This window comes from Octopus bimaculoides, chromosome 20 (assembly GCF_046866305.1).
Source record: "Octopus bimaculoides isolate indiv1 chromosome 20, ASM4686630v1, whole genome shotgun sequence".
NCBI lineage: Eukaryota > Metazoa > Mollusca > Cephalopoda > Octopoda > Octopodidae > Octopus > Octopus bimaculoides.
The window spans coordinates 37,195,508-37,207,624 of NC_142947.1; the positions used below are offsets into that span (position 1 = coordinate 37,195,508).

At 37.2% G+C, this 12,117-nt stretch overlaps 1 protein-coding gene across 1 annotated transcript in view; it reads right to left on the bottom strand.

The window, feature by feature from the left end:
* LOC106873870 (uncharacterized) overlaps nt 1-12,037 on the bottom strand; it is a 53,281-nt gene extending 41,244 nt beyond the window's left edge. Inside the window, exons 1-7 of the mRNA XM_089338378.1 lie at nt 11,915-12,037; nt 9,154-9,213; nt 8,095-8,189; nt 6,161-6,250; nt 4,093-4,211; nt 1,905-2,015; nt 785-869 (exon numbers count right to left, since the gene is read on the bottom strand). Coding sequence (XP_089194504.1) covers nt 785-869; nt 1,905-2,015; nt 4,093-4,211; nt 6,161-6,250; nt 8,095-8,189; nt 9,154-9,203 — 550 coding nt within the window. The 5' untranslated portion in view covers nt 9,204-9,213; nt 11,915-12,037. The remainder of the gene's footprint in view (nt 1-784; nt 870-1,904; nt 2,016-4,092; nt 4,212-6,160; nt 6,251-8,094; nt 8,190-9,153; nt 9,214-11,914) is intronic.
* Between the last annotated feature and the right edge of the window lie 80 nt (nt 12,038-12,117).

The following is a 12,117-nucleotide window of genomic DNA, read 5'->3' on the forward strand; positions in this document are numbered from 1 at the left end:
AGCCCTATAGAATAAATACCAGGCATGAAAATATGTACTGGAGTTGATTAGTTTGACTAAACCTTGGGCAAATGTCTTTTACTGTAACCCTGAGCCAACCAAAGCCTTGTGAATGAATTTGGTAGATTGAAACTGTAAACCCACCTTTCCATAACTGCATAGGTTAGACAGTATTTGCCGAGGTGGATTTTCTATGGCCAGATACCCTTCGTGTTGCTAAACCTCATCTGTTTCCAAGCAATATTTCCCTTTGACCACACATGTTTTCAGAGAAGATTGGGAACAAAGGATACCACATGCACACCATTTTGAAGCAAAGAGACAGTAACACAGGCATACATAAAAACATACATATATACAACAGGCTTTTTACAGTTTCTATCAACCAAATCCACTCAGAAGTCTTTCATTGGCCCAAAGCAAATAGTAGTTGGAAGTGAACCAGAAACCATGTGTATAGAAATAAACTTTTTGACCACTGTCACACCTGCTATAGAATAAAGGTCAAAACAGATCAAAACCAGCCAATTCTTGCTGGTGTTGCTCTAAGACTCCAAGTCAGTCCTGCCAGAGCAGAATTCTGATCAAAAATAATGCCAACTCTGATCTTCCAGTCTTTTCCTTTATCAGGTATAAATTTTCTAAGAATAAACCTTAACTCTGAACCATGTTTTAAAGTATATTCTAATTCAAGAGAGATTTGACTACTATTTTTAGAAGGTTAAACAAGACAGAGGTTCCTTTACTGGTTCAAAACCAGCATTAGGAGTAGAAATATACTTACAATCTCCTTTCTTCTTAATGGCTAACATGTCGTCTATGTTTTGAAAGACCATTTCCTTCAGCCCACTCACATGAACCAATCGATTCTATGAACAATAGAGAAAGAACAAATTAGCTTGCTTCAAGAAACTTTTCTTCATGGAAATATCATATTTGATAGCATATAAGACACCACCGCTGCCCCCCCCCCCCCCACCATCATCATCATTTAATGTCTGTTTTCTACGCTGGCATGGATTGGATGGTTTGACAGGAGCTGGTTAGGTAGAAAACTGTACCAAGCTTCACTGTTTGTTTTGGTAGGGATTTTACAACTGGATGCTCTTCCTAACACCAACCACCTAACAGAGTGGATTGAGGGCTTTTTATATGATACTAGCACTTTTTTTCCCCAAAAGATTGTTTCAAAAACAACAGAATTGACCAGGGTCCTAAATGCAAAATTGGTCCTATATTGCATGCTTTAATGCACTAAAAACATTTTTTTCCCGAATATGAGATACTATCTCTTGGACACTACAGTACATCAGGTCAGCTGACTGGTTTAGGGCTCCACCAGCTTTAGGTTGTCCCTCGCAGCACATGTGCTTCACACCTGATCCCTTTGAAATAGTTAAGCAGGTGACTAAAACCAAGTACAGGCATGATCCTCCATGTCTCACACACAATCAGTGCTCCTAACCTCAAGATCCTTTGAATGATTCACATGCTGCATAGTCTAAAAGCATTTTGGCCTAGCATACTGCAACCTGTTTTGTGTTCGTGCGTGTGGCTCCTGCCAGAAAAAAACTTTTTAACTTTGCAGAATCATCCATATTAATCCTACCAGAATCAGAGGACCTACAAAGGACATAGATTACAGCAACTTCTTCCAGAGCGAACTGTTAAAAAATATTCTTTAAAATCATTAGGACATGTTGACCGTAACAGATTACTGTTTGATCCAGAGGAATTTTTTTTCTTTTTATCCACTGCCATAAAACCAAAGCTAAGACCAGCTTCTAAAAGCCTGTAGCAGGGTTAGAGGGAATTTTGAAAAAAAAAAAAATCACTACAGTAACCATCAGCATATCACAATGACAGAACAAAGATAAAAGTAATCTTATTTCAATATCATTTACCTCATCTTCCAATAGCTTCAGTGTCTTTTCTTCAGCATCAAGCAAATCAGAGATTTTTTCATTATATATTTCCATATATGAAACTCGCAGAAGAAACTGTCGGCTTGGAGCCTTCAAATAAAAAAGAAATGAAATGATAAAAAGAAGTCTTCCCCATTCTCTCTTCCAGATATTTCCATTATAAACATTGCAAGTGTCTTATAATAATGATGTGGATCCCAGAACATAACTGATGACTGGTAATTATTTCATCACTATAATCATAATGTAGGTGCAGATATGGCTGTGTGGTTAAGAAACTTGCTTCCCAATCATATGGTCTCAGGTTCAGTCCCACTGCATGTCACCTTGGGCAAGTGTCTTTTTCTATAATCCCCGGCTGACCAAAGTCTTGTGAGTGGATTTGATAGACAGAAACTGAAACAAGCCTATTTTGTATGTAGATATATGTGTGTGCGTGTATGTCATCATATATATATATATATATATATATGAAAAAATTGATAGAAATGGCTTTTCTACCTAATTTATAAAGATCTGCATAGGCGCAGGAGTGGCTGTGTGGTAAGTAGCTTGCTTACCAACCACATGGTTCCGGGTTCAGTCCCACTGCGTGGCATCTTGGGCAAGTATCTTCTACTATAGCCTCAGGCCGGCCAAAGCCTTGTGAGTGGATTTGGTAGACGGAAACTGAAAGAAGCCCGTCGTATATATGTATATGTATATATATGTGTGTTTGTGTGTCTGTGTTTGTCCCCCCAACATCAATGACAACCGATGCTGTTCAGCAAAAAGAGACTGATAGAATAAGTACTAGGCTTACAAAGAATAAGTCCTGGGGTCGATTTGCTCGACTAAAGGCGGTGCTCCAGCATGGCCACAGTCAAATGACTGAAACAAGTTAAACAGTATCTAATTATTACAATGGAAAAATTATCAGATAAGTCATTTCTATTAATTTTTTTTCCCAATGTATAATACTATACCAAGGACTTTCTATTTCTAATTCCACTCCGTGTGTGTGTGTGTGTGTTGGTAGCCTTGTCTTAGCATTACATGATGGTTATAAATGTGCATCATCAACACATAAGTGGTAGTGTTCGTTTCCAGTCTTCCACAAAAAACTTGTCTGGCCATGGGAAATGTAGCAGAGAAAGCTTTGTAATTATGACATCCTTTAGGACACTATCAAATGAAATAATCAAACTATCTTTCCACCAAACTGTAAATTGACTGAGCAGAAGCCAATTAGACTATCTTGATTGGTTCTATAACTAGCCAATTAGCAACCACTCTCCCGAGCCTCTTTTGCAGTATTTAAGGGGAAATGTAGTTAAAAATAGAAATGTAAAGAGGAAAAAAGGCTTTAGCTAGCAACCGAAGAATATTAACATTCTCACCGTGTCTCTCTGTTTGAGAGCACATTATGATAACATCCAAACTGTTTGAGAGTTTTCCTACTTTTGTTAACTTGTTGAGAAAAATTTCTATAACCTTTGGAGACAAAACCTACTGATGACTTTATACTTAAGACACAACCATTTTCACATGAGACAAAAATGCAGAAGTTATTTAATGTACAGTTACAAAATATGTTGTTGGCACTCCGTCGCTTACGACGTCGAGGGTTCCAGTTGATCCAATCAACGGAACAGCCTGCTCATGAAATTAACGTGCAAGTGGCTGAGCACTCCACAGACACGTGTACCCTTAACGTAGGTTTTGGGGATATTCAGCGTGACACAGTGTGACAAGGCTGACCCTTTTGAATTAGAGGTACAACAGAAACAGGAAGAAAGTTGTGTTGGAAGAGTACAGCAGGGTTCGCCACCATCCCTTGCCGGAGCCTCGTGGAGCTTTAGGTGTTTTCGCTCAATAAACACTCACAATGCCCGGTCTGGGAATCGTAACAGCGATCCTATGACCGCATGTCCACTGCCCTAACCACTAGGCCATTGCGCCTCCACTTACAAAATATAACCGAATCTCAAAAAGACAAAGGAAATTTTGTGTACTTTTGAAGAGATAGATGATTTTTCTTCTTTGTAGCAAAACTAGTTACCTTTTAATAGTTAATTGTAATATTTAATGCATATAAATAAAATAAAAGGAATAAAATGCTATGGCTAACAATATCATTTCTTCATTGTTGTTATTCTTACCAAAGACACATCTCAAGTTTACTTACATTATCGATGGCATCAAACATGGACTTCATTGCCATTGGAATTATTCCTTTCTCTTCTTTTGTACCAGACATTGTGTAGGTTTTCCCAGAAGAAGTCTGGCCATAAGCAAAAATGGTTCCTAAAAATGATTAAAAAGCAAACATTATTTGTGTATGGACAGAGAACAGGAAGAAGACAGTTATGATGAGAGGAAGAGAGATGTTTACATTGAATTGATTTAAACAATAGCACTATAGTTTAACCCTTCAACATTCAAATTACTCTCTCAAATGTAATGCTTATTTATCCACACTGTTTTTAATTAATCTGCATTATCTTGTAGCTTCAAAGATTCCGATGATGTGATTGTTTATTTTTATAATGACACTAGGGTAGGTATGAGAGGCTGAATCTGGCCAGTTTGAACATAGAATTGGTAGAAAATTTGGGCCAGGTTAAATGCTAAAGGGTTGATTATAATGCAATACAACTGATGGAATCAACCTAAGTATACCACTGACACATACTTTTTAAATCAAAAGCAATGAAAGACAAAGGTAACCCCAGTGATATTTATAGTGAAATTGGAAAAAGATGAAACAAGCTACTACAGGGTGTCCACAAGGTCTGGGTACATGGAGTAAATAAAATCATAACATAAACAATTAAATGTAAGAAATAATAATTTCTTAAAGTATGTGTCAATCCCCTTGTGGGTACATGGAGTAAATAAAACCATATCATAAACAATTAAATACAAGAAAAACTAATTTCTTAAAGTATGTGTTAATCCCCATGTACCCAGACTTTGTGGACACCCTGTATAATGTACCCAGGTTGTTACTCTCTTGTTCTTGACTTTGGTCATTGATGTTTAATATCACTTCTCCATGTGTTGACAATGCTACAATTATTTTTCAGAAGAGTACAATTGATTGGTTTAAACCCTCATATGTACACATGTGTATGTGTAAATATACACATACATGTTTCATTCACTCTCACTCTCTTCCCAGACTCGCAACCTTCACCATCATTTCCCTTCTTCTTAATCTACCTACAGTCTTATTATACTACTGCTCACCATCCTTTCTGCACTGTCATTTTCTAGATCTGCTCTTCTAGGCCATAGGCCACACCTACTCCTTTCCCCCATCCACTCCTAAACTGATGCTTACACTCAACCACACCTCCACATCTCTAATGAATGTGTTGTATTAAAAAAAACCAATAATATTGGCGAGAGACAAAAGAGAAACAATCACCCCAGCAGAGGCCAGCAAGAGCATCACAGATGCATTTCAGCCTTTTTGGGTCTCTTCAAAGACATGTACTTACAGTCAGTCGTATGCCACATACCAGATTTTTATTCAGACGGGGGACTATTTGCAACATCAATGAATGTCACGTTCACTATATCCTATATTGCAGAGAATGAATTCTCATAAAAATGTACAGACTTGTGCTTTGTACATTTTCATACACAAGGTTTGAGTCAAAATCTATAGCTAGAGTATAAAGCACTCACCCTGTTGCTATGCAACTGAGAGACCAGAGAGAAAATCATGTGATTGCAAAGGAGAGGAAGTGATGGAAGAGCCCACCCCCGCCTTCCTTCAGTCATGAATGACCATCGGATTGCACCTAGAAGGTTACCTTCCGAAGAAATAAGTCCCAGGAAGGTTGTTTAGAGAAGACCAGCTTCCCCTCTTCATGTCACCGATATTATCCAAGGGAAAGGCAAAGGCCGATACAGCTTGGTACTAGTGCTGTTGCAATTCATTTCTACAGCTGAGTGAACTGGAGCAATGTGAAATAAAGTGTCTTAATCAATAACACAACACACAGCCCAGTCCAGGAATCGAACTCACTACCTCATGATTGTGAGCCTGATGCTCTAACCATTGAGCCATACCTTCACATGTGATTAGAAAACAAACTTCTTGAGTGCACAACCACAGCTATTCTCACACTGCAAGACCAAAACTGAAGATGTGACACCCACTCAACCACATCCAACAAAAACATACAATAATTTCGGAGAGTAGCGAAAGAAAACAAATAATCTTAAATGAGAAAATTGCTTACCATTGAAACCCTCCATAGTGGCACAAATAATTGGTTCCACAGTTTCATGATAAATGTCTGCTGTATTGTCATTACAATCATAAACACGATCTACAAAAACAAAACAACATCTCACCATTAATATTTCTTATTTCTTTATTGCCCACAAGGGGCTAAACATTGAGGGGACAAACAAGGACAGACAAAGGGATTAAGTCGATTACATCGACCCGAGTGCGTAACTGGTACTTAATTTATCGACCCTGAAAGGATGAAAGGCAAAGTCAACCTCGGCGGAATTTGAACTCAGGACGTAGTGGCAGACGAAATACCGCTAAGCATTTCGCCCGGCATGCTAACGTTTCTGCCAGCTCACCGCCTTCACCATTAATATATCTGTAATCAGCTGGCAGAATTGTTAGTCTGTTGGATAGAAATGGTTAGAGACATTTGATCTTTAGTGGGTATGTACAAAAGTTTTTTAAAAGAATATTTGCATAGTATTCAACTACAAGGGGTATTTTCCTTGTTTCTGCTTGTCTCTGTCTCTCCTGTTTACTCTTGTGGGTTTGAGGTCATTGTGAATTTTTGGCAGAGAAGAAGGAGGAGGAGGAGCAGCAGAATGCGGGAGTGCCATGATAGTAGTAGGATGTTAAATGGTCAAGTGCCCTGAAAGTGACTTGTGGATGGTAGTAGTGACTGAATTCTTGAGACACCTCTTTTGAATGTATTGTTTATAATATTTGCGTAGGTGTCATTCTAAACAGCAATAGTAGTAAAGTAAGGAAGGAGGTGGCGGAGAGGACAAAGAGAAGAGAGAATAATGAGGGAATGCAGGTGGTATGATAGTAGTAGGATGTTAAATGGTCAAGTGACCTAAAAGTGGCTGATTGTGGATTATAGCAGTGATTGGGTCTGTTTTTCTAATCAATTCTTGGGTATCTCTTGAATGTATCATTTTTAATATTTGCATGTGTGTTTGTTTTATTCTAAGGTCATGGTGGATATGTCGTTTGTTGTAGATGCGTTCAAAAGGGGTCTGTATTTTGTAATAAAGAGAGTCTCTTTACTAATTTGTTGGCTACAGGTTGTATCGTCCCTGAATTGTTAGAGGGGAAAAATTCTGAAGCTTGGATTTTTGTTATTGGTGCAAATGTCGATGTGCTGGCTGAATGTTATTCTTCTGTTTTGGGGAATTTTGATCTGGGATCTGTGCAGAGCCATCCTTTGACGGAGACTGTTTTTTGTTTGGCCTATGTATTACTCTTGACACCCAGAGCAGGTTAGTGTGTATATCAGGTTCTCCGAAGCACATGTGAAGCTGCTTTTCACTGTTTGATGGAGAACTCTGATCCCTCAAATTGACGCATATCCCACAGTGGGGTCTTCTGCATTTTTTTACTGACAGCTTCTGTGTTGTTATTGAGCGTATTCGGGCTTGTGTTAGGAGACTTTTCATAGATTTGGGTTGTCCCTTGCTTTTTATGATGGTGTGTGTTTGGAGGATGAAGTTCATTCTGAGGTCCTTTTTATATACATATTACACACACACATGTATGTGTATATGTGTGTGAGTGAGTATATGTTTGTTTCCTTTATTTATTCATATTGCTTGAATTAATCATTGCAATATCTCATAGCTTTGATATATCAACAATGTGATTGGTTATTTTTAGAATAACATTGTAGGGTAGATGCGAGAGGCCAAATCAAGCTGGTTTGAGCATAAAAACAAGTAGAATATTTGGACCAGATACAGCCAGTTTAAATGCTAGAGGGTTAACGCCCATTTTTCCATGCTGGCATGGGTTGGACGGATTTTATTACAGGATATTTTACACAAAGTGGCATATATTGTTTGAACACGAGGAAAAGGTAACACGTTTTCATCCTCTCTCAGTTTGCCGGCATTTCTGCTGACACCTTTCTTTAATAAGTAAAATTTATGCACTTACCAAACATATATGGCTGATTATTGGTTCCTTCTGTAGCTGAGATAACTCTCTTCTCTCTGGTTTGCCAAGCTAAGTCACTGCCATTGTGCTTCTCACTACAAGAGAAAAATATTATTTGCCTGTCAGTGAATAAATGTATACTATTTGTGATCAGATTCATAAAGAATATGGCAGCCTAATGAGGCTATAAATAATTTATCAAGGAAAGTAATTGGTTATGATTTTTTTAAAGTAAAAATTACTAATAATTAGTTAATAGATTTTAATTTTTAAAAAAATGTTCTCAAAACTTGTGCAATAATTCAGCAACAATAATATTACTGGTAAAGTTAATGAATAATAGTATATTGCTTGGCTCTTGTGCGGGTGACACATGAGGTTTCTCGAGCGAGATGAGCGTGGCCGTTGCCAGTACCGCCTGACTGGCCTTCGTGCGGGTGACACGTAAAAGCACCCACTACACTCTCTGAGTGGTTGGCGTTAGGAAGGGCATCCAGCTGTAGAAACACTGCCAAATCAGATTGGAGCCTGGTGTAGCCATCTGGTTTCACCAGTTCTCAGTCAAATCGTCCAACCCATGCTAGCATGGAAAGCGGACGTTAAACGACGACGACGATATAAAATATATATATATATATATATACATGGGGATGCACTTCTATGACGATCTCTCACTCTCTCTTTCACATGTGTGTGTGTGCATGCATATGTGTGAAGATGGATAAATAGCTAGACAGACAAGACAGAATAGATAGACAAACATAGATAGATAGAGAGACAAACAGATAAGCAATGGATGGATAGACAAACAGATAGATAGGCAAAGAGACAGACAGACAGACAGGCAGATGTGAGTGTAAATATTTTTGTATATACATGCATGGCTGTGTTGTTAACAAGTTTTCTTTCCAAAGAATGTGATTTCAGATTCAGTCCCACTAAGCGGCACATGAGCAAGTGTCTTCTGTAAAATTTTGCGAGTGGATTTTGTGAATGAAAACCCAAAGAAGCCTGTCGCATGCATGTGTATATAAAAATGTGTGTGTGTGTTGAGCTTACCGTTCATTAAGTGGCCGTAGTCGAATAACGACTTGAATCTTGTCTGACATTTTATTCAATCTGCAAAGATAAAACAATATCATCATCATCATCATCATATTCGTTTAATATCTGCCTTCCATGCTGGCATCGGTGGAACAAATCAAATGAAAAGCAAAATGTCTTATACAGTAATCCCTCGACTATCGCAGGTGTTACATTCCAAAACCTCCCACAGAAATAATTAAAATCTAAAAAAATATGAATACCTATCAGCCACAGAAACCTGCAGTATACTGAGGAGTCTGTGATATAAATTTGCATATATTAGCCAGAAAAATCTGCAATGTACTGAGTGCACAATAGGTGAACCACAATATGGTGAGGGATCACTGTATATCAACCCTTTAGCATTTATACCAGCCATATCAAGCCCAAATATTCTATCTGTTTTATGTTCAAACTGGTCAGATCTAGCTTCTCATACCTGTCCTACAATGTCATTCTAAAAATATACATTGACATCATCAAAATGTCGAAGCTACGAGATGATGCATGGTTAATTCAAGGACAGTTGCGTAAGGAAGTGCAGATCTCTAACTGTGGAGGGAATCTGGAGAAAGACATGATCTTTGGATGCTGGGTCTCACAGAGGTGATGACAAATGATCAAGACCTTTGACCATTTGCTGTACCTCAGAAAACTTGTCAAGCCAAGTGAAATCGTAGTGATGGACAGTGTCAGTGACACATAAAAGGCACTGACTACACTATTGGAGTGGTTGGTATTAGGAAGGGCATCCAGCTGTAGAAACCAAGCCAAAATTAGACTGGAGCCTAGTACAGATCTCCAGCTTAGCTGTTTTGGTTAAACCATCTAACCCATGCCAGCATAGAAAACAGACATGAAATTATGATGATGTTAATAAGTAAGATAATCTGAATGCTAAAGAGTTAATCATTACAAGCATTGGCACGAGGTCAACATTTTAGTGGTGTGTGTAAGCAGAGTTTTTTAAGTTACTTCACTAGCACTTAGTTTATTGGACGTTGGAAGGATCCAGCCATTTTCTCTGCCCTCTATTCCTGGGAGGGTTGTTGGGGTATAATCCTAAGGCATCTTTTTCATAGGGTCCTATCAAAAGCAACTGGCATTACACTTTCCAGCTGGATCACCAAGTGTGACCAACTAAAAGTATGGATATTATCCAACTATATCATTCTTAGTTTACCCCTCGGTTTCCTGCCAGTTGGATCAGGTTGAATAATCAATCTTGCAATTCTCCCTTGTGGCATTCTAATCACATGTCCATAGTACAAGAGCTGTGACCTTCCTGATCACCGAGCTTATACACCCTGTCAAGTAACATAACTCCAGAGATCCATTTAAGGACCCCTATTTCAGCCGCTTGTATTTGCGATCGTATTGTTTAACACAAGATATTTTTATGAGTTATTATGTGTCATTTATGTAAATAAGATATAATAATGCACTAAGCAATAACACACTATTCAGATAATATTATAACAGTTTAACATTCTAAGACATCGTAAATAAGATATAATAATGCACTAAGCAATAACACACTATTCAGATAATATTATAACAGTTTAACATTCTAAGACAACAAGTGTAATTAAGTGAAGAATTGCTAAAATGTGGATCGTGGGAGTTTAAGGAGTTGCAACTAAAACTTCTTGTAAATATTGTAGATGTGAACTAAAGACAAAATTCCAAGACTTAAAACTCTCAACAAACTCTAAGAGAACATACTAATGCAACATCTTTGAAGAACACCTCCCACATCATCATCTTATAATGTGTCATGCCAACATGAAGGATCGGTTGCAATGAACGAGTGTTGTTACTCTGCTACAAAGAAATGTGGGCCATCTTTCGTTTTCACTCGCAGAAACGAGGTTATGCGAGTCATTTAGTTGACTTATACAAGAATAATAATGGTGTTAGCAAAATGTATCTAATCTGAAAATCACCACACAAAATATAAATATAATTCCATAATTCCTGACTGCAACTATTTTGAAAATGATAGGTTTATTTTGACTTGTTAGACAAGTCGATTTTACTGTAATGAAACTATTTAGCATTTCTATAAAATACTATTGTAACTTTTCAATGCCATTTTAATGATCAAATTTCAAAATTTACCGAACTATCTATTGGTTAACTTGATAGCGATAAAATCCACTGTTAATCTTTGGCCACAATCGTTATTGTATAAAATGTATTTGATTTCATCTATTTTAATATTTAAAATAGGAAACCGTAATACAATAATTACGTAAAATAGTAATGACTTACGCAGTTTGAAACTACAAACGTGTCTGACAAAATAGTGTTATTTTCCTACATAATATCTGTACTTCGGTCTACTAGTTACAAAATACATATGTATATATAAAATGACTAAATCAAAAGCACTTTACAATTCTGCTTATTATATAGAGATTAACGAGATTTTGTTCACTTTTCATAAGTGCATATTGTCCATCATATATGTGTGTGTGTGTGTGTATAAGGTTCGAAGATCACCTCTTTCTTTTTTTTTGTTTTTTTTTTTATAAATTCCTAAAATATTCAGATTTTGATGCTATTCAAAAGAAATCGGACATTCCCTGAGTAGTGGGAGAGCTGATTTGAAAGTGATGTCAAGTGAAACTATGATAAAACAACAAATATAAACAAGCACCTTAATTACTGTTAATATTAGAAGTCCAAAATTTTATTGTACTTACATTTATTTGAGATTATGTTTACTTACACGATGTAACCAAAATATAGTAATGTCGAACAGAAATCGTTCGGCTTAAATGTTTTGATAAAACGCAAACAGTTGATAGAAAATTCAAACTTTAACGAGAACGAATGAGGAACATAATTTAATATTACCACGCTCGTATTTCATTGGTTGATGAAAATAAACTACCGATGCTGATTGGTCAATGAATTTAAAACCGGTGTAGA